Below are 24,357 nucleotides of genomic sequence, written 5' to 3'. Positions count from 1 at the left end.
CATAAATGATCTGAAATATTTAATGTTCTTTAATTGCTTCCAAAGAAACCGTGCCTTGTAGGCAATAAATCTCAACATAATTATTAATGATGTAATTAAGGATTTGACCTCTTAAGTAAAGCAGACATCCAATAAAATAATATTTATTTCATGAAATAAGAACGTGATTCTTTTGGGGCTCAGTGCAGAAGAAAAAGCAGTACATGAATTTCAAAGATTTCAAATGTCTGTATTCATCATTTATTACTCTGAGCATACAGCTTGAATCAAATGGCACAATTACCCTTATGGAATATTAAGGAGAATTTGGCAGTAGTATAAAGTGAGGTTTGGAGTTTTGAAACGTTTGCTTGAGTTTACTCCTTAGATTTTGAAATATTTCAGCATACATTTTATTTTGATATTTTAAACCTTACTTATAAATCAAGTTTATTGATTTTTTGGACTATTTGAGATTGGCTGGAAAAATAGTAGTGCCAATTGAATTATCATTATAATTATAGATCAGTTTTATGAAGACATACAAGTAGAGAGAGGGTTTATTCTTTTATTTTTACTTTTTTTATTGAGGTATAGTCTGTTTACAATGTGTCAGTTTCTGTCATACAGCACAATGCTTCAGTCATATATGAACATACATATATTTGTTTTCATATTCTTTTTCACTGTAAGTTACTACAAGATACTGAATATAGTTCCCTGTGCTATACAGTATGAACTTGTTTTTTATCTATTTTATATATATTAGTTAGTATCTGCAAATCTTGAACTCTCAATTTATCCCTTACCACCCTCTTCCCCCCCAGTAACCATAAATTTGTTTTCTATGTATGTGAGTCTGTCTCTGTTTTATAAATAAGTTCATTTGTCTTTTTTTCTTTAGATTCCATATATAAGTGATATAATATTGTATTTTTCTTTCTCTTTCTGGCTTGCTTCACTTAGAATGACAATCTCCAGGTCCATCCATGTTGCTGCAAATGGCATTGTTTTATCATTTTTTATGGCTGAGTAGTATTCCGTTGTATAAAAATTCCACAACTTCTTTTTCCATTCATCTGTTGATGGACATTTAGGTTGCTCCTATGTCTTAGCTATTGTAAATAATGTTGCTATGAACATTGGGGTGCATGTATCAAATGAGAAATGATGGAGAGGGTGTGGAGAAAAGGGAACCCTCCTACACTGTTGATGGGAATGTACTTTGGTACAGCCATTATGGAAAACAGTATGGAGATTCTTCAAAAGACTAAGAATAGACTTGCCATATGATCCAGCAGTCCCACTCCTGGACATATATCCAAAGATAAGGTTTATTCTACTTTAGAATTCCTTTAATTGCTAGAAGGCATCAACATCAGTCTTAAGACAATACTGGTGAGGTATAGAAGGTAAAAATTATTATAGTGGAAATCTATATATTCTTGGATCTCATATCATCTATGTAATTAATCTAAGTGAAAACATTTTTATTTAGTATACTTACAGATGTCCACCTGACATCACTATGACTTTAATAAAACCTTCAGCATTTATTCTTTCACCATCCTGTTTTTCTAATTATCATCCACTTAATTTTTATTTGGAGATTCTATTTTTCTCATTTGCCTGGTTTGAGAAAAGACAGAACTAAGTTTTTAAATGCTGTTTGGACCTCATTTTCTGATAGATAATGAGACATATTCTGAGAATCAGTTTATATGCCCTCTGGTCTATGATACTGTGATCCTATGTCTGAACTGAGTTTATGAAAAGAATTGGGAAAGTAGTATACCGTCTTCATTTTAGAGTCTTAATTAGTTTGCAGCATTTCAATGAGAAAATGATAGAGTATAATTCTCCACTAGTTCAGCACTGCAAACCTTCAGCGTGGATTTGTGGCTTAGTGTTTTATTATAGTTCTTCAATCTGGTACAGAAGTAATCATTAGACCCCTGCCATGTTCTGTAAAATAGAATAGGAATACTTTAATAGCCAGGGGATGAAGCATAGGAAAAAGGCATCAATGGTGCTTTTAAAGGGGAATGGTATGGCCTTCCTATGAGAATTACACAATCAGGTATATTTGACTGCTTTAAAAAAAAAGTTCTGCTTTTGTAGAATTCTTCCTGAGTACAAAAATGCTTAGAAGATATTGGTGAACTCTACATGTTCTTCTAGGATCACAAATAGCACAGGGTTTGAAGGGAAAAACTGACAGTGTCATAGTTCCCACAGTAGCAGGCATGTGATTTAGACAGACAGCCTTCCCAGAGGCTTAAGCTTAAAAATTTGTTGGATTGAAAATTGTTTACTGTGGTCTGTAACTTTCAACACATTACTACCTAATAATATTAATTATTATGTGGCAGGCTCCCATCTTAGAGCTTTACGTATATCAACTGATTGTATTTTTTAAATAACCTAGGAGAATAGGAGTGCTATGAAGAAGGTACTATTTTCAGAACAGTCCCCTAAGAAATATAAGTCCCTGTTGTACAGATGAGGACACTGAGGCACAGAACGGTCAAGTATTAGCAAACAAATGTCAGAGTAAGGATTTGAACCGGGGCCATCTGTCTCCGGAATCCATTATGCGATACTGTCTCTGAGTTACTGTTGAGGTCAGAAACCTGACCTGTTTCCCAGTTAGTGCCTGACATCTCTATGGTTTCATCACGGATGTCTGTTGGGGCATACTACACTGGGGCTGGGATGCATACTACAAAAGCATAAGCTACAGTTTCTACCTTACATCAATGTAACATCTTCCTCTTCTCATTTATTTCTTCAGCCAGAATTTGCTGAGACCTACTATGCACCAGGCATTGTGCTCAGTGTTTGATGCAATATTATAAAAGGCAAAATTCCATCTTTGGAGATTGTGCATCAAACTGCTTGGATACCTCATAAGTGTTGTTTTACCCAGAAGCTATTAATTACTGCATCACACATATTGTCGGTAGTTATAATGCTGGACTTTCAGCTGTTACATCAGTAAATATTTGCCGTGGAAAAACTATGCTTCCATATTTGAAACCTTGTATTAGTGTTAGAGAGTGGGACACGCTAGTTAAAGAGTTCACTCTATCCAAAATTATGAAATTTTAGGGCCTACTATGTAAGTTTCAACTCAGTTTTTGTCTGCAACAGACAATACATTTTCTATTCCTTCCTGAAAATTTGTATTTTTTCAAAGCAAACTGGATATGGCGTCAAAGCACAACCCATAAAGGAAAAGTTGACAGATTGGACTTAAATTAAAAGTTTAATTAAAAATGAAAAACTTTGCTTTGCAAAAAAATACTCTGAAGAAAATGCAAAAAACCACACAGACCATGAGCATGTATTTGTATATCACAAGTCTGACAAAGAACTTGTAACTAGAATATATGAAGAACTCTCAAAACTCAATACTATGAAAACAAACAACCTGTTTTAGCTCTGGCTACTGCAACAAAATAAGTAGACTGGGTGGCTTTTACAACAGATGTTTATTTCAAAATGTTTTTGAAGTGCAAAATCAAGGTGCCTATAGATTGTTGTCTGGTGAGGGACTGCTTCTTGGCTTGTAGACAGCTCCATTCTTGCTGCGTGTTTTTCTTCCTTTTCTTATAAGGACGCTAATCTGACAATGAGACCCCCACTCTTATGACCTTGTCTGAACCTAGTCACTTCCCAAAGGCCCCCTCTCCAAATACCACCACATAATGGGTTGAGGTTTCAGTATATGATTTTGGAGAGACACAAACATTCGATTCATAACACAGTCCAGTTTGAAAATTGAGGCAAAGATTTGCATAGACACTTTACCAACAGAGATGTAGAAATGACAAGTAAGAGCATGAAAAGAGGTTCAACATCATTAGTAATTTGGAAAGTGAAAATAAAAATTATGGAGTATTACCACTATTCACCGTAAGTATGATGAAAATTGGGGAGGAAGTTATAGCTCAGTGGTACAGCACGTGCTTAGCATGCATGAGGTCCTGGGTTCAATCTCCAGTACCTCTAAATAAATATAAATAAATAAATAGATAGATAGATAAATAGGTAAATACATACATACATACATACATACATACATACATACATACATACCGAATTACTGCTGGTAACAAGGCAGAACAACCAGAAAGCCCACACATCGTTGATGAAATGAAGTATGGTGTGACCACTTTGGAAAACAGTTTGAAAGTGTCCTATAAAATCTACACTTACAGATGACTCAACAATCACCCTCCTAATTATTTACCCAAAGTAAATTAAAAGTTATATTTACACAAGAACCTGTGTATCAGCTTTATTCAGAATCACCAATACGTGGAAACAACCCAGATGTTCTTCAGTAGGAGAATACACAAAATGTGTTCTATCCATGCAGTGGAGTAATACTCAACAACAACAAAAATGGAAGGAATTATTGACATATGCAGCAACACAGGCTGTGGAATTCCATTTTGGTGACACTCTAGGGGAGAAAAAGCAAAACTGTAGAGACAGAATGGATCAGGATTTTCTAGGGGTTAAGACTGAGGGGCTGGGGCAGGTAGGGGTTGAGTCCAAAGAGGACAGCACAGGGAAATATTTGTGGTGACAGAATTGTTCTGTCTCATGGTTTTGGTAGTGGATGCAGGCTCAATGCATTTGCCAAAACCCATGGAACTGTAGCGCCCGAAGAGTGCATTTTATTGTATGTAACTTAAAAATAAATTTAAATCAAGGGTGATGATAAATAACAAAAAAAAGGAAATTGAGATTATTTTCCATACAAGAACTTTAATGTAGTTCACATTCCTTGACTAGGATTTTCCATCTCTAGAAATTTATTCTTAGGAAAGCAATCAACGATATGGTCAAGAGTGTTCTTTGCTGTATTACTCATCACAGGGAAATTGAAAACATTTTAATTGTGCAATTAAAGTGAGGTAGTTAAGTAAATTATATTTCCCATTTATAGGCATTAAAATTATGTTCCTGAAGGTTAATTATAGAGAGGAATGATTATTCTTTACTGATATATTATCATTTTACTCTGTTGATTTCCCCAGTTTAACTTAAAATACTGATTTTCAAATATTTGAAAACTTTTAGACAACTTGAAACTTGTACTTTCTAAAGGTATACCACATATTCAATCTGGTCCAAGTCCTCTTCCTATTAGCTCAATATATAGCTGGATAGGTAGACAGGTGAGAAGAGTAATATCTCTGCCTTTATAATCATTTCAATTCCTCTTATTTTTCGAGCAAAGGCAAAATTAGGATGGAGAATATAGTATCTTTGATTCAAATCATTTTTCTATTTGGAATGCCCTTTATCCTTATTTCCACTAGTAATAAAAAGCTACATTATATATAAAGGTGCTTTGCAATTTCCAAAATATTATTTTACATTAGCCTCTTTGATCTCGAATCAGAACCGATAATGTAATTGGAGATGATAGTAGTGCCCCACCTCCTGCTTATACAAGGCATCCGAAGCCTAAAACAGCTTAATAATGTTCCAGGGTCACATTTTGGTAAGTATCAAAGGCAGAACTCAAATCCCAACTCCTCGTCAAATATTCTGTCTATTATAATGCACTGTTTATTTACTCAAAAGATTTTTTCCCTTTTGAGGAAGCATGTCTTGCAGTACAAAGGACATTTATTTCATTATTGTCATTCCAGATTCACTTTTAAAAATTATACAGTTTCTCTGTTAAATTCTCATGAGAAACACGGTTTCCACACTAAGCAGATACCCTCAAATCGTGTTTTGAGCTATATCAGTGTGCTTTTTTCAGTGTTTGCTCTGTTCCTTCTTGGACAAGACCTTCTTACCACCTCCCCCACCTACCACCCCACCAAATTTCTGAGCAATCCACTGTGTACAAAAACATTAAGTTTATTATGCCTCAGATGCAAACAGACAGAACAAGTCAGTGCTCAAAAATGAAATCTTGAAGCTCATTTTCAGAAACAGTAACCCTGAAAAGCAGACTTTCATATGTAAGAGCCAGGCATATGGGAGGAAAGTGTTTTGTAAATCCCAGATAGCTCCCTCCAGATAGGAGAATGAGAGGCCAGATGACTCAGAATACAGTTTTAGCATAAGCCAGAATCCTGCATTGGCCAGTTTCCTGGATCAGAAAGGGGGGACCTAGGGAGAAGATTGAGAAGCGGCATGTGGACATGAGGATCCTTGGCCCCTCTCATTCTGCAGATGAAATATGGGACTGAAGAAATGAAACCTCTGGACATTTCAGATAGGTTAAAGGAAAAGCAAAGCAGAGTGGCCAGTATTTCATTCCTGGTTTGAGATTGTGGGACGAGATTATACACAGGGTTCCTTGCACCCCAACATAAAGAGATGGGGCTGAAATAGTGACACACGGGTGTGCTGTGTTTAGGCACAGAGTGGGTCTGAGCTAGCTGCCCAGCACCCTCCCAACCTGGTCTCCCCAGTTTATCTGTAACCTGGGGGTTTATCATGCTCCACTGTGGGACGTGGAGGTACTGACTGCCCCAGGAAACTGGAAGTAGCTTGGAGTCAGCTCTACGTGAGTATCAAGTACCTGAACTAGAAAATCAGAAGCTGTGACAGGAACCCTAGAAATTAGCAGTGGATGCAGGTGAATCATCAAAGACTAGATGATGATCCACAAAGACCAAGTTGATGGGAATAGCTCAGTAGGGAACCAGCAAATTTCAAAGGAGAGTGAGCAACAACATGGGTGTGTGTTACATTCAGCTGCCACCCAGAGAGAAAGGAAGAAGGAGAGAGGGAGAAATATAGAAAAACTGAGACCGAGTTACCTTTGAAAAGATTTAGTTGGATCATGAGGTGCTAAGTTACTTTAAATGGATATATTTCTGTCCCTTCCCCAACTCCCATCTGGCCCTGGCCACCAACCAGAAATTGGGGCTTGTGAGCAATTTGATATCATTTACAGGAAAAAAACTAACTTTTTAAGGCCACATTTTGGTAGGTGTCAAAAAACAGAACTATACAAACAGTCTCTGTTTTTTCAAACCTAGGTCAAAATGAGTAATTTTTAAACCTTTTACACATTCATAAAATAGCAGTTACTTCCCTCTGGAATATGTGACTGAGGCCAAGGAAATGTGATGTTTCAACACTAAGACATTTTGTTAGATTTTATGTGCATGTGTTTTTAAGCAATTGTAATTTGCTCGTAAATCGTACACTGTTTCTGCCCTTTCGCATCTTCTCACACCTGAGTAACACACAGAATTCATGAGCTAAAGGTGTTGGGATGCTTTACACTTGACTGATTCTCCACAGATAAGGTTTTGTGTAGCCAAGCATATAAATTGTCCTGACAGTGAGTAGAAGATATGCCTGTCGATGAAGGATTGTGTTTAAGAAATGGGCTGTTAGCACTAGGTTGCCCAGGTCCAAATTCAAGCTCTACCATTTTACCTGTGTTTGTCTTTGTATGGGTAATTTCACAAATCTAAGACTCAGTTTTCTCATATGCATAATGAGCATAATGGTAGATCTTACCTCATAGCACTGCCATGACATTTAAATGAGTTGGTATATGTAAGTCACTTAGAGTAACAAACATTGATTAATGTACATGTTTACTGTTATTGATGCTTTGAGGATTAAATGAGTTCATAAATACATATAAACTGTAACATTCTGCTGGATACATTCTCAGTGATCACAGTGTTAGCTGCTGCTGTTATATTCCGAGATGCTGAGGAGCTCATATACCTGCTCAGTCAGACCGGCTTCTGAACAAACAGCTCACCAGCCATCAGATGGAATTTCAGCTAACTTCTGGCCTTTGTGGACATGTTTACCTTGGAAATACTGATTCCCTATTTTAAGCTGTTGCTATTTTTTTAGATTTTATTTTATTGAGTTATAGTCAGTTTACAATGTTGTGTCAATTTCCAGCGTAGAGCACAATTTTTCAGTTACACATGAACATACGTATATTCATTGTCGCATTCTTTTCCACCATGAGTTACCACAAGATCTTGTATATATTTCCCTGTGCTATACAGTATAATCTTGTTTATCTATTCTATATATACCTGTCAGTATCTACAAATTTCAAAATCCCAGTCTGTCCCTTCCCATCTCCCTCCCTCCTGGCAACCACAAGTTTGTATTCTATGTCTATGAGTCTGTTTCAGTTTTGTACTAATGTTCATTTGTCTTTTTCTTTTTTTTTGATTTTTTAACATTTTTTATTGATTCATAATCATTTTACAGTGTTGTGTCAAATTCCAGTGTTCAGTACAATTTTTCAGTCATTCATGGACATATACACACTCATTGTCACATTTTTTTCTCTGTGATTTATCATAACATTTTGTGTATATTTCCCTGTGCTATACAGTGTAATCTTGTTTATCTATTCTACAATTTTGAAACCCCAGTCTATCCCTTCCCACCCTCTACCCCGCCCCCCACCCCGGTAACCACAAGTCTGTATTCTCTGTCCATGAGTCTATTTCTGTCCTGTATTTATGCTTTGTTTTTGTTTGTTTGTTTTTGTTTTTTAGATTCCACATATGAGCGATCTCATATGGTATTTTTTTTTCTCTTTCTGGCTTACTTCACTTAGAATGACATTCTCTGGGAGCATCCATGTTGCTGCAAATGGCATTATGTTGTCGGTTTTTATGGCTGAGTAGTATTCCATTGTATAAATATACCACATCTTCTTTATCCAGTCACCTGTTGATGGACATTTAGGTTGTTTCCATGTTTTGGCTATTGTAAATAGTGCTGCTATGAACATTGGGGTGCAGGTGTCGTCCTGAAGTAGATTTCCTTCTGGGTACAAGCCCAGGAGTGGGATTCCTGGGTCATATGGTAAGTCTATTCCTAGTCTTTTGAGGAATCGCCACACTGTTTTCCATAGTGGCTGCACCAAACTGCATTCCCACCAGCAGTGTAGGAGGGTTCCCCTTTCTCCACAGCCTCTCCAGCATTTGTCATTTTTGGATTTTTGAATGACGGCCATTCTGACTGGTGTGAGGTGATACCTCATTGTAGTTTTGATTTGCATTTCTCTGATAATTAGTGATATTGAACATTTTTTCATGTGTTTTTTGATCATTTGTATGTTTTCCTTGGAGAATTGCTTGTTTATGTCTTCTGCCCATTTTTGGATTGGGTTGTTTATTTTTTTCTTATTGAGTCGTATGAGCTGCTTATATATTTTGGAGATCAAGCCTTTGTCAGTTTCACTTGCAAAAATTTTCTCCCATTCCGTAGGTTTTCTTCTTGTTTTATTTCTGGTTTCCTTTGCTCTGCAGAAGCTTGTAAGTTTCATTAGGTCCCATTTGTTTATTCTTGCTTTTATTTCTTCTAGGAGAAAATTTTTGAAATGTATGTCAGATAATGTTTTGCCTATGTTTTCCTCTAGGAGGTTTATTGTATCTTGTCTTATGTTTAAGTCTTTAATCCATTTTGAGTTGATTTTTGTATATGGTGTAAGGGTGTGTTCTAGCCTCATTGTTTTACATGCTGCTGTCCAGTTTTCCCAACACCATTTGCTGAAGAGACTGTCTTTATTCCATTGTATATTCTTGCCTCCTTTGTCGAAGATGAGTTGACCAAAAGTTTGTGGATTCATCTCTGGGCTCTCTATTCTGTTCCATTGGTCTATATGTCAGTTTTGGTACTGATACCATGCTGTCTTGATGACTGTAGCTCTATAGAATTGTCTGAAGTCTGGGAGAGTTATTCCTCCAGCCTCTTTCTTTCTCTTCAGTAATGCTTTAGCAATTCTAGGTCTTTGATGGTTCCATATAAATTTTATTATGATTTGTTCTAGTTCTGTGAAATATGTCCTGGGTAATTGGATAGGGATTGCATTAAATCTGTAGATTGCCTTGGGCAGTGTGACCATTTTAACAACATTGATTCTTCCAATCCAAGAGCATCGAATATCTTTCCATTTTTTAAATGGTTTATAATTTTCTGTGTATAATTCTTTCATTTTCTTTTCTTTATTTTTTTTAATTTTAGATTCCACATATGAGCGAGCTCATATGGTATTTTTCTTTCTCTTGCTATTGCTATTTCTTATGTAAAGTATTTTCCTAATATTTGTTAGGAACATTTGTTTGTCATTTTCTTCATGCTTATTTTATTTAGTCTTTATTCTTACATTCTCTTCTTCTTGTATCAGCTGTTAGAGTTTTATTGTTTTTCTCTTTCTGAGCATCGTTACATCATGACTGTATTTTGAGCTTGTATTTGTGTGATCATGCATTGTGTGTTTTTTGCTGAATGTCCATACTTTCCTGTTCCTGTTTGGCCTTGTGTTCTATCTTGTCCTTCCAATGCTCCATTTGGAATCTTCTTCATCTGTTTAACTTTCATTTTTGAAAAGTATTGCCTTATTCAGTCTTGTCTTATGATGCAATTCCCAGATAATCAAGCTGCTCCCTCCCTTGTACTTACTTATTCCAATACTAAATTTACCGACTATCTGAGAATGAATTGTGTAGAATCCCTTCTTTATGGTTTGACATCAGCTAAAATTAATGTAACAAGAAAGACGTAGGTAAGAGATGAACCAGTAGGCAATACAGTAAATGGATAAGAATATGGCTTGTAATGTCCAGCAGGTAGATTTTCCAGTTCCGGCTCAGACACTTAAAAGCCATTATGACTTTTGACCAAGTGTTTTTTCTTAATTAAAAAATACTTTTTTATATTTTACTTTTTTTAACACCTTTATTGTGGTATGATTCCTGTACAGTAAACTACACACTTTTCAGGTGTACAATTTGATGGATTTTAATAGGTGTATACACCAATGAAACCACTACCACTATCAAGATAGCTAACATCTCCTGCCAAGAGGTGCAAATTCAGGACCTCAGGTGTAACGATAGTGACTAACTAATGATGTCAATATGAATATTCAGTAAACCGTGTGGTTTGCGCAGAGTATAGCACACTCTGTGCTTTCCCAGATATCAGATGCTGATCTTAATTTTATTTTATTGCAGTTGTTGTTTTGGTTATTATGAATATGATGATACTTAACATCAAGTTTCTTTATCTGCCTTTCTGTATGTGCAAGCTAGATAGACAAATAAACTTCATATTGTAAACTTAGCCAGCAGAAGCATTAATTGCAATGCTGCCATGGCGTTGTGGCACACAGCTTCTATTTAGCCCTTACTTCTGTTTCATATTTTGTTGGTTTGAAATATAAACATTTCCTGAGCTGATTAGGGTCCCAGTCCAGAAGTGACCAGGGGCTACTTGCCTTTAAGGAGATAACAGATAAATTAAAAAAATGGAATTAAATGTATACAAATTCCAGTAAATTTGCTATGCACTGTCCACTGACATTTTACTCAGCTGTTGGCAAGAATTTAATCAAGGTTTATTGACATTGTTTTCTGAAATTTAAATAGGACATAAAATTTTATGACATGCATAGTATTTTCAATAACTGTTTCATTATTCTCCATAGATAGTGTGATAGAATACAAGAGGAAATCTCAATAAAGCACCAAAATTGTGTTATTTTGGGAAGAGTAAGGTAGTTTGAAGTTTGTGTAATGACTGAATGCTGGTCAACTTTTAAAATCAGACTGTGGATTCGTGGATATCTGAGTTTCTCTTTCTTTTCCTTTTTTGTCTATATCTTTTCTCTTTTGGATAAATGGTGTAAAGTCAGAAAACTAAGAATGATAGTTGTTTGTTGTATTGTTATAAAAGATAGATGGTAGCTTATAATATTAAATTCTAGTTCTTTAGGATTATTAAAGAAAGAATGCCACAGGATATAGTATAAGTATGGTTTAAACATTAGTTTGATGTGGAAAGCCCGAAGTCTGATGGCTACATTAGTGTTAAATTTACATGGTTGCTTAACCAATAGCCATAGAGATTCTGCCATGAATTATTTTTACTTTAAGTAGCCTATTCATTTGAACTAGAATAAAAACATTTTTGGGGAATTTCAAGTTGATTCAGATGTTCAAGAATCTTTCCCTCATCTAAGAACTGTTGTTTTTAGCCAGGAATGGGCAAATATGAGAGAAGTAGAGTGAACCATGGCCAAGACCTAGTCATCTGGCTGTCAATGCCAATGTCTACAGAATCACAAACAAAACTGAGTGATGAATATATGTCCAGAATTCTACTCCTAAGTATATAGTGAAAATAATTTAAAACAGCTACTCAAACAAATACATGTCTAAGCGTGTTCTTACAGCACTATTCACAATAGCCAAAAGGTGCTCCTCGCCTTGAATGGATAAACAAATCATGGAAATACATACAGTGGAATATTACCCCATCATAAGTGGAATGAAGTAGTGGTGCATGCTACAATATCAATCATCCTCCAGAGTATTATGCTAAGTGAAAAAAGCCAGATGCAAAAGATCACAACATATATGATTCCATTAATATAAAATATTCAGAACAGATGAATCTGTAGAGATAGAACATAAATTGGTGTTTGCCAGAGTCTGAGGGAGGAATTAATGGGGAGAAACTGTTCAATGGGTAATGGGTTTTTGTTTTGTTTTTTTTTTTAATGGAGGTACAGGGGATTGAACCCAGGACCTCTTGCTTGCTAGGCATGCACTCTACCACTAAGCTATTACCCTCCCAGGTGAAGAGTTTTTTTACTTTGGAGTAGTGAAAATGTTTTGAAGCAAGATAGAGTTGGTAGTTGCAAAAACATTGTGATTAACTAAGTGCCACTGAAGTGTTTACTCTAAAATGGTTCATTTTATGTAATGTGGATTTTGCCATTTAAAATTATTTAAAAAGTACCAGGTGACAAGGTTGGAGCAGCACCATATCCCATATTTTCAAAATCACAAATGGTTTAAATACATCTATTACATGAGGAGAGAAAGTGGCGTTTGTCATTATACATCACTGGGAGCTTGGTGAGGACTGGAAGTAATTTTAGGGTCTTCTTGGAAGATGAATTCAATTTGCCTCTTATATATATTCAGTTTTATTATGACATTAGATTACGAGAGCTTGTGAAAATCACTTTTAATGACTTGATTCTGTGCCGTGTGCTGCTTTATTTTCCATGCTTGCCTGAGATTTTAGTTGGTCTCATCGATCCAGCCTCGAAAATGAAAACAGGAAAGTATAAATGATCCTGTTTTGAAACGTGTTCTCTCTGTGCAATGGGAAGATAATTATACCAATGTGGATGGGCAGATGAGGTTATTCAGTCTCAAGTGCTTTATTTTTGGCTCTTAAATCATTTAGAGTAGCCACATATAAATAAAATGATCTGGATAATTATAAACAGTCTTAATATATTGTGTGAACCAATCTGTGCCACTGTTGGTAGTTGTTTGCACACATCTATGCTTGGTAAAGCAGGCTCTTTCCAAGATTGTGGCGTAAATATTTAGATTTTTTAGATAAAGAACTTCATTAGGTTTTGGTGGTGTACCTCTTTGCAAACATCATTTTTTAAGGTTGTGTCTCTATATGGAATCCTCTCTGTGTTGTTGGACAGCCTTTCTGCTGTGTATGTTGCATAAGTGATTTCACATCCTTAGAATATCTGTGAAGGGTTAATGTTATTATCTCATTATTGCAAATGAGATAACTGAGGTTCGAAGAAGTTAAGCGAAACCCGCAAGAGGATCAGTGGTGCTAGGATTCATCCTCACATACTTAGGCTACCTGTGGCTGGGATCCCATTGTACAACTTTTCTTTAGCAAAACGTCTTATGCGCTAGCTCATGCATGAATTGCCGAGCTTGCTTGTTGACTGTTCACTTGGCTTCCCTGAAGAATATCTTATCTGTGTGCTCACACTTCTGAGTTAGCCTGTATAGACAAGCTGTCAGAATGTTGGTGGGAATATTGACATTTAACTGCATGGTGGAAATGGGTATATCAGTTTATAGGACAGCTTAAGTTTTAAAAAAAATCATCCCAGCACCCCAAGTGAATCTAAGGGTGCTGAATGATGGATGACTGGGGAGGATGCTAAATTTGGGTCATGGGAAACCTGAAAATTTGGGAATTTAAGGAAGGCAGAAATAGAACCAAATTCATGTGTCAGTCTAAGTTTTTCAAAATTTGATGTCAGATACCTCTTCCTATACAGGCTTTCTCTCTTCCTCCTGCAGCTTCAGGATTAACTGTCTTCCACATACCTTGTGTTTTCCTATCACTATACCTTTGTTGACATTTGGATTGCCTGGAGTGCCCTCCCTGGTTGCCACTGATTCTCAGCCTTGCTCCTTCTGCTTGTTGAAAGCCTTCTGCTCTTAGGCTAGTCCCTCAGAAAGCCTCCTCTTCCTTAAACCACCATAGCAGTCTCTGTTTAAAACATCAATTTGCAGCTTGAAATTTACTTTTGGACTAGGTGTTATTTTTATGTATTTATAGCTCATCTCTGTTATTAATCATGAGCTGGGAGATGAATAATAATATCTTCACTTGTATTTATTCCATTATATGCCTTGGACTTGGTATGTGCTCATGAAATAGTAGTTGATAATTTTATAACTCTTGAAGGCAGGGTTTTCTCAAAACATATCAATAAAATACCATTTCTGGGAGAGATGCTCTCCCTAAAAGGTAGCCATTGGTCAAATAAGGTTAAAAACCACCACATACCATTTCTATCTCAGGAAGTTTACATAGTAGTTGGCATTTTCAACATCCACTGCTCTACAGTAGTGAGACTGATTTTACTATTTTAACCCGTACTTCTAAGCTCACCTTCTAATTTTTAAAATAAGAACTCTTCCAATATCTCCTATTCCTCAAAATGTTCTTAGCAAGAAACTGCTTCAAGGTCTTTTTGTATAAAAATTTTGCTCATAATAGTCACAAATGTGGAAACTGGAGTTTGATACAATCTAGTCTGTACATTTTGTTCGGCCTTTCCACATAGTACTTGGGAAGGCACCCCCCCTTAGTTGTATTGGTGTGTTTGTGTGTGTGTGTGTGTGTGTGTGTGTCTTTGCATGTCCTATACAATTTGGACTCAACCTGAAAATAGATTGAGATTGAAAAGAGAATGGTTGGAACTGGTCTTTCAGCTTGATTATCTGCTGGAATCTCTATTACTTCTCATAATATGCTTGAAAAGTTTTATTTGTACCTTAAGGGCAATGAGCCTGGCCTCATTTACAAATATGAATGCAGATGTTAGGAGGGGACTGTCTTCTCCCCCAGACTGTGTGGCTCACTGTTAGCTTGTTTTATTTACTTCCTCTGAAAAGAAATATCCATCCCTTGGAATTAGACCCAGTATTGTTAGTGGGGAAACTCAGTTTTGGAGTCAGAAAGTTTCAATTTAATTCCCAACTCAGGCCTGTGTGACCCTGAGCAGGTTTTCCTTCCAGAGCCACTGACTCATCATCTACGAAACAAGATGAGTCACTTCTGCCTCCAAGAGCATTTTACAAGGACAGTGCCTGGCCCAGGAGAGATGCTGCACAAGTATTGGTCCGTTTTTGCAGTTATTTTTTGTGTCAGGTTATGACAGGAGAGTTCCACAGGCATAAAGTCATACGGACAAAGCTGCCTCTCCCCGTTGTTGCCATTCCGCGTTTCACGGCATTTCTTCAAACCATGAATGGTGTCGCTCTCCTTCACGTCTTCTGTCTCTGTGTGGCAACTGTAGGGGTGGGCAGGGGTTAGTAAGAGTTGAATTGTTATCTATAAGGGGAATATTTGAATTCTAAAAATAGTGAATAAATAACCTGAAAGAGAGTTTAAAAATTTTTTATTGTAATCATTTGAGATACGGGAAAGCAACTTACAAATGATCAGTTTAGTCTTATCATCTGTTAATTGTAAAACTCCATCCCCCCATTTTTTATATATACATATAATATATATATAATATGTGCTATATATTATTATATATAATACATGTTTATTTATTTTTATATACATTATATATAAATATTTATATATATATAAATACTTTGGTTGGAATAATTCATCACATCATTCAAAGGGGAATAGTAAATGCATTAGGAGAAACTTCCAACTTTTGTATAAATCCATTATATAATTTTGTTTTATTTTTAATTTTTATTTTTTGGGGTGGTAATTAGGTTTGTTTGTTTGTTTATTGGGGGAGGTACTGGGGACTGAACCCAAGACCTTGTGCATGCTAAGCATGCACTCTACCACTTGAGCTATACCCTCCCCCCATTATATAATTTTAGCCATGGGTTCATTTCCATGTGGTTTAGGATTATATATGACTATGCACAAACAGCATAAAAGGATCATCGTGGTGACAGTCTTGCTTAAGGTTACATATTTGGAGGTGAAATCACTCAATAGAAAATTAGATTGATAATTTTGGGGAGTGAGTAGAATAGATTGTTCAACATATACTGTGGTTTTCAGGCCAACTGACTACTCTGACTCCCATTTTGCAGAAAACCATGTACTTGTTACATGTGGTTGTCAATACGTGTCAGTCCTGTCTGTCTCCAGCCATCCATGGCTAAACTGTTCCTGGGAGAAGCCCACTTGTCCCTGTGAAGGATGACAAATGGCAGCTTTGCTGCTGTATCTACCTTTCTAAATGCCGAATTCTCTCCTGGCAGGTTTTCTTGACATAAATATTATGACTGGCTTAAAAAAATCATTTTTCTGTACTTTATTGGTTTAGACACCAGGTGACGTCTTGTGAGCTAAGCTGAAGTAACAGGCAGTGATGAACCTAAAAGTTCCTTGGACTGGCTTTGTTTTTATATTCATCAGCATCTGTCTTGATCTGGTTGATTGCAGGAGATGTATCGGGGAGTCTCTGTCCAGCATCTCCTCCTCCTGAACAGATAGCTTGTGAAATTCCCTGCCGAATGGACTGTGTGGTGAGTGAGTGGACAGAGTGGTCATCCTGCTCCCAGTCTTGTTCAAATAAAAACTCAGATGGAAACAGACCAGGTCGAGGACTATACTGGCGTTGGCTGGAGAAGGTGAGTAATAGGAAAGGCTTCTGTTCCCTACATCCAAATGAACAGTTTGTTTTCCAGGTGTGCCTTTTCTCTTTGATCCTCTGCAGGTTCCCATATCGACATGAATTACTTAAGCCCATCCTATATACAGGCTGTGGCAATCAGACAGATGTTAGTTTTTGAAATACTTTTTGGGGAAAAAAATAAAGCTGGGTTGATATACCTCCCACTTCAGATAGCTCATGCAATTGGGAACCTAATTGGAATATGTCTGGTAAAATGAGTTCCAAATTAGGAGTTAAGAGACATGGCTTCTTGAACAAGAGCCACCACTGATATTGGTAGGCTACCTGATTTGTGTGCCCTCATCTCCTGTTCTGTCAGGCTAGCCTGTGGTGAGAGGGAGAAAGATGAAGGCTGTGGAAATGGCTCTGAAGAAGCTAAAATGGTACTATGAGAATGTAAATGGGTGACATCAGAGCAAATGAGAGGAGCTACTCTTCCTATCACTTACAGCGATGGTCTCAGTCTCCAGACACATGTGTCATTTCTTTCAGGTCCTCCCTCGGCTTTGTGTGCCTACAGCTCAGTTGGAACTGTACAGTAGTATGGCTACTGGCTTTGAGGAACTTTTTAAACAAGATTCTGTTCTGTGGTCCTAAGAAATGGGGCCAGGGTCAAGATGAAGGAAGATTTTCATATTCTTAAAGTGCATTTGCTTTCTCTTCTTGTCTGTTATACTTCTGGAGGGAGAAAAAGTCAATAGTATTTAATGGGGGAAAAGAAATAACAAGAATAACAAGACCAAGGTCATAGATCTTCTCCAGCATTTGGCCCACTGAATAAAACATTATAGAGTGGAGGAGGAGGGGGAAAAAAGTCAAGACTTTAGGTAAATACCAGTTTTTACATGGATATAAAAATGGGAAAGAAAAGATAGTCATGAAATTTGGTTGTCTGACTCACCCAGGATTGTAAGGGTGCACATCTGTCTGGTCTGCCTGGCAGTGGATAACACATTGCCTGGTATTATTTCTGAGTTTAAGGATGGGCTCTCTCCTGCCAAACTTTGAGATTTCTCAATTTCTCAAATAGCAGTAAAATGCACTGCTTGATGGAGGATAGAGGTCTTAAAGTGGTTCTCTGAGAGAAAATAATAGTCTCTTAGGAAAGAAAGAGCTTATGTAGGTAATGTGTGTGTATGTGTGTATTTGACCTGATACCACTTCAAGGTCATGGGTTACTATAGCTAACTGACTAATTTGTGTAGGCATAATAATATTAAGATAAAAGCAGATTTCTTTGGAGTTTATCTCAGAAATGCATGACTCAGAGGTGGAAAGTAGAATCAATTGATTTTTTACATCTAATTGACATGCACCATTATCTGTTCTTTGGGAGAGAAGGGTGCAATGTATTGTTCTCAGGTTGTTCCTCAGGATGAAAGAACCATGACCTTCAAGTTGGAAATGGAGTGACTTGGCTCAGGCCAATGAAAGGTTGTTTCACAAAGGCCCTCTTTCTAGACCATTTAAACAGTTAAAACAACAAAAAACAAGAACGACAGTAACAACAGCAGCCACATGGCGATAACACCAGTGCCCGCTGTGTATTCTGTTTGATTTTGGTGTTTGCAAGTGGAAAGCCATGCCCCCCTAGTCAGGCCCTCCACGAGTATCGTTCATGCAATGACCATTCTTGTCTGCAACTCTACTGGGAGACAGCTCCGTGGGGCCCCTGTTCTGAAGACACATTGGTAACTGCCCTTAATGCAACCATTGGCTGGAATGGAGAAGCGACATGTGGCATGGGCATTCAGACACGGAGGGTCTTCTGTGTCAAGAGTCATGTGGGACAGGTGATGACAAAAAGGTATTATTGATAATTTATTGAAAGTACATAGGATTATGGCATAGTTGAATATTTTCAGTCAGAAGCATTTTTCAAGCCCTGACTATGTCTCAATCTGTGCTGGAGTAAGAGATTTTTGTTTTGCTTTGTTTGACTCTTCAGGACTTAAAAAATATGCCTCAACCAGAGGTAGACAATTTACTAAGTTGTAATGTGTGCATTAATTAATGGATAACAGTAAATATAATGCCCACCCATATTGAATCGTTTTGAGTAACCAGATTTTCTAGAGCTGATATCAGTATTTTTGACTCTTTTTCAGTCACATAAAGACAAGGTCCATGTGAAGGTAGGTTACACACACACTTTGAAAATACAGGGCTATGTTCACTCTTCTTTAGGTCCCGCTGCTCTTGTCTGCACTGAGTAAATCCACACGGTCATTTTAAATCAACTAATTCCTGCCCTTGAGTAGGCTTACAGTCTCATGCATGCCATACCCTGCACAGGGAGAGGTAAATTAAAAAAAAAGGAGGAGAATGTGGACATGTGGACTAGGATATAGACATCAGCAAGGATCAGGACAGTTGCAAGTGATGGAGGGAAAAAGAGCACTTGGCTGGAGGAGTTTCTTTAGACCAAATGGGGAGACATAAGTCTTCCTGCAGTCCATGCAGGAGGGCTCCTGGAAGAGAAAATGTAAGGGACCTGCCTCATGTACAGAGACTGGGTAACTGGCCTGCCATAGAGATTTCCAAGTGGCTACATGTGAATGAGTCCCCTTCCAGTGATGGAAGACTCTACTCCAGCCGCAGGGGCAGTGTGGGTCCCCAGGCTGGGCTGGTGCAAACTTGGGTCTAGGGTCACAAACTAGGCAACTTTGAGCTCTTCCCAAGGCATTTCTAAGTTGGGAAAATGATACCCTCTCTTCTTTCTGATCTTGATGCTTTGAGAGTATGAGTGGAGAGTTGACATGACTGTGCTCTCGCCTGATGGAAAAAGCAGGAGGAGAGAGTAAAATTGATGCTCAGGAAGAAGCAGAAACTGAAGCAGAACAAATCCTGGCAGCATCCAGCCCTGGTCCCATCCCCACTGAGGGAGCTGCCTTTCCTGGCAACCTGGGCAACTACATTTGCTCTCATGCCTGCTTCCATCCAGTTTGTGTTGCTGTCATGGGCAACTCAGACACCTGATTAATCTCATCTTGGGGCACCATGATGACGGACTCTGGGCCTTAGCCACATTGCCATGGAAACCGCTTGGGTTGTGTATAAGGAAAGTCATAGAACCTGAGCTGCTGATGGCAGAAATAGGGCAGACTGGCCAGATACTGTGGTGTTAGAGCATCTGAGGAGCAGATGGCTGTGCAAATACAAGAGAAGATAACTAGGGCTGGAAGTGAAGCATAGTCAAGAAGACTGAATCTCCCCCCTCCCAAATGTGGCGTTCAGTAAGCTGGGGTTGGATGATCTTCACTGTTGCCACCACAGATTTTAGCACCGTGTCTGGCATGTGGTTAGTGTCCATAAACGTTTTTAGAATTTATGAATGAATCAGACCTATGTGTAGGAAAGTAACAGGGTTTGACATGGAACAGATATGAATTGTAGAAGATTAAAGAAGCTGATGTTTATCCTTTGCTTTAAGAAAAAATATAAAATATTTAAAAATATAAAAATGTGAAATAGAAAAAGATAAAATCTACCATGATAAATTTTGGCTAAGGGGACTGACACGAAGTGTGATGTGCAGATTGTATGTATGTCCTTCTGCTCTTATTAAGTCATAAATGTTATTTCTGCTTTAGCATCTAACTCTAAGTTGCTTGTGATACTTTTTGGAATGTCAGTTTACACCAGTGTGTGTTTCAGTTTACCTGGTGGTAACAAAACACCATGCGGATCAATCGAGTCAGTGAAAGTTTTAGCCAAACATGGACAATAACGTTTGCACATCATTTGGTTCAGGACATAATCAAATTCATGAGGTTATGGTAAAATTCTGAAAGGCTTATAAAGATACCAAGCAGACAAAAGAACTCTTTTTATCTTGAGACGGATTGCAGCCTTGATAGTGTTCATTTTTATCATGTAAATTTCCAACTGCTGAAAAAAAGATGCGTGACATATTAGCTTGAATATCCAAATAAAAATTAGTATAGCTTAGATATAGGAATGGATGCTACATGAAATGCAGCAAACTATTATTCTTTACAGTGATGAGAAAATTGAGCATACTTGAAGTATGAGCTCTCTTCCAGGTAATGTTTCACCTCTGAACCACAACAGGAGAAATCTACTTGATGTGAATGCAGTTTATTTTTTTGTCTTAGCAATGGAGCAGTAGAATTGAGACCGACAGCTACCAAAGACATTATCATCACATTTCAAACACTATTTGGACATGAAAAGTTGGATTATATGTTCAAACAGACCCCTATTTCCTTGTCTGGCTTTCTGATTACTATAATGACAGTTTTTTATAAAGTCTCTAAGCCCATCAGCTTATTCAAAGGTTAACTTAATGATATTTTGTCAGAAGAAAAATCACAGGGCCAACAGTTTATAGTTTAAAGCACAATTCACAAATGCATATGCATTTGTTTGATAATTTACGTGAGACTAAAAATATCATCATGACAATGAATAACCTCCAGTTTTGCTTGATTTTCCAACACAAGAAAATTAATTGCACATATGTTTTCCCTAAAACACACACACACACACATACTTTTTTTTTTTTGCACTTTTAATGAGGCTGGAGACTTAACAACCTAGTTTTAGTTTTTACTGTATGTCTCCAAACAGTCCTGCTCAACAAGGGAAGCCTGCATTGACTTAAGAAAAGTTAATTAAAATTCTTGAGGTAATGAGATTAATTGAGCTAAGAAAATAATACCTAGTATCCAGTGGAGCACATAGTGAGATAGAAGATCAGCGGTAGAAAGTATCCTTTGCTCTGTCGTTTCAGAAAAATACACTTTTGCTCTTTTTGATGTGAAAGCCATTGTAGTGGAAAAAAATCCCCTCCCTTTTGTGAAATCCTGGGGGTGGGGGTGATGGCAATAGAAAGGGAAGAGGAAAATATCCTCAAGAAAGAGTGGGCTTCAGGGTAGAGAGAAAGAAGCATGTCTCCATGGACTGGATGGGCTAACATCATGTGCTCTAGCCCTAAACCCACTGCACTGGGATGTACAGAATTCCTTGCAAGTTCTTGCTTCCCTAGGGTGGTGTTTTGGTTTCCACGTAATTGTATAGGTTGCCATTGTATGTGTAATAGAATTGATTTTATCAGAAAATGAGGACTAGGGGTGTGGGTATAGCTCAGTGACAGAGCACGTGCTTAGCACTTAGCATGCATGAGGTTCAGTCTCCAATACCTCCATTAAAAAAAAAAGAAAAGAAAATGAGGACTAGCTAAGACACAACTGACACAGAGTGAGAGCTTGTTGGGATATTTTGGGACGTTTGTTTGGTTTTGTTTCACTACTCAATTTTTTTTTCAGTTGCAATATGCAAAAAAATAATAACTAAGATTAAAATCCCACAACTCAAAGCCTTCCAAAGGTCCTAAAAGGTACTTTCTGCCATTAACATGAAAACATGGGCCCTTTTGTGAGATCTAGTAATTGAGAGCTCCGTTTACACATTTCCTGTTGAAAAAGTTGGCAGGTTGAGATGGTACGGCAGTTCCTGGGTTGGAGGACTACTCAAGGGAAGGGGTTGGAGTGCTGAGTCTGCACCATGATTGTGGACACATAACTGGAAAATGGCAGATCTCTGTAGCTCAATTTGATGCATTTCAGCACAGTGATTATAAGGAACTGAAACCTATAGGACGCCAAGAGGCAATCATCATGGAATACTCCAGTGCAAGTCCAGGAAAGTGTATGTGTTGAAATGAAATGTACTCATCCTTTTATCAAAAGTACTTCCAATCAAGGATCAGAGTGTTACAGGAGAGTAGGAAGTATGAATTTTGGCAAAAGGCAAGGAGCCATGATGTGTTTATTAACTAAAAACTGACTCTGTGTGTTTCCCTGGTTTTTAAGGCTTCAGTTTTGTTTCAGAGATGGCTGGATAAATGTGCCTAATATTCCCAGGGATTTGCCTTGTGGCTCCAACAGCATAAGTACTATTCAGTCACTCACTTCCTGTTACTAAATATATGCAATGCATTAAGATCTTCTGGCATTTTTAAGTTATGATATAAAATGGAATCCTACCATCAAAATTAGTGTATGTACAAAGTATGCACATATATGCACACTTGTGCACACACATACCCAGAAAACCAGCAGCATGAAAGATGTCAAAAGCTATTTCTTATTCAGTGACAATAAACGATACAGAGAATAAACATTATAGTTTTTAGAAGTGGAGGATACATAAGCTGCTAATGGTCGAAGAGAATATTTTTGAAGACTAAGAGGAAATTTATGAAATTGGAAATGAGATGGTCCTTGAAGGGGTTAGACAGCATATAAATAGGAGGAAGAGGAAGTTGAACCTCTAAGGAAAACGTCTGCATTATTGACTGAAAAAATGAACAGAAAGACAGTTTCACTGGCAAGAAAATACTTGGCTCCTCTCAGACCAGCAATCACATTTCAGGAAAGCCTTCTGTTCATGGCATCTAACCTGATAAAAGCAGTCTAACCTGAGTTTGACATATGCCTTTGAGGGGATTTTACCTTTCTCACTGGTGGACTTAGGGGAAGAACACAGAGAAAGAGGACCATGTTACGAAGTTGACCTTAGGCCTGTTGAGTGTTTGTGGTGTGTGATGCTAACAAAGTGTCAATAAACATAAGCAATATTGGTTTCCCAAAAAAGATGAACAGCTGCTCCTAACTGGAAGTGAACAAAGTGCCTGCAGATTTAGCCACTCTCTTCAGAGCACCTGAAGCCAAGCCAGCAGCACAGGCATTTCTGAGCTCTTTGTGGACATATGAGTGGGTCCTGGCTGGGTCTGTGCACCCCTAGCCCTGCCGCCCCACTGAGCACACCGGAAGTTGTCCTTCCATTTCCAGCCACATACCAGGAGAGATTGGAGAGCAGACAGAATAAAGAGCAGTTCAATTAAATTTTAGTAGACTTCAGGGTATGAGTAAAGGACTTGGGAGTGAGTTTAGTGTTTTTTGCTATCTCTGTCAAAGGATGACATAAGTCTACCATACCAGAATAGTTTGTATTATTTAAATACTATTTTCTCTAAAGACACTTTTTCATTCCATTGTTGCATTCATTGAATTCAACTACTTAATAGGTAGTTTTTATGTATATTATGGATGATTATTAATAAGACCACTAGCAATTTATTGAGCAGTTTTTTCTGTGCATATATACATTTCCACTTTAATTTATCAGTATTACAGTGTTATAAGCACCACAGTGGAAGTAAAACAATATAGAGGGACTGAGGATGGAAATCTACTACGTTTAGCATCCCACATCCCAAATACAACCACTTTAGTAGTTTCTATTAACTATTAATAGTTATTTCTTTTCTTCCCCTCTCTTCTCTCTCTCTCTGTTTTTGCTGGGTATGCCTTCATGTGGTTCACAAGTTATAACAAAATACAAAGGGACATCTAATATATGACAAT

The 24,357-nt window shown here is 37.5% G+C and overlaps 1 protein-coding gene across 1 annotated transcript in view; it reads left to right on the top strand.

Moving 5' to 3' along the window:
• LOC140693441 (thrombospondin type-1 domain-containing protein 7B-like) overlaps positions 1 to 24,357 on the top strand; it is a 160,567-nt gene that overhangs the window by 10,832 nt on the left and 125,378 nt on the right. Inside the window, 4 exon segments of the mRNA XM_072957307.1 lie at positions 15,457 to 15,616; positions 16,732 to 16,875; positions 16,878 to 16,923; positions 18,537 to 18,770. Coding sequence (XP_072813408.1) covers positions 15,457 to 15,616; positions 16,732 to 16,875; positions 16,878 to 16,923; positions 18,537 to 18,770 — 584 coding nt within the window.

The sequence above is a fragment of the Vicugna pacos genome, unplaced genomic scaffold (assembly GCF_048564905.1).
Source record: "Vicugna pacos unplaced genomic scaffold, VicPac4 scaffold_19, whole genome shotgun sequence".
Taxonomy (NCBI): domain Eukaryota; kingdom Metazoa; phylum Chordata; class Mammalia; order Artiodactyla; family Camelidae; genus Vicugna; species Vicugna pacos.
This window is presented reverse-complemented; position numbering and strand designations above follow the sequence as displayed.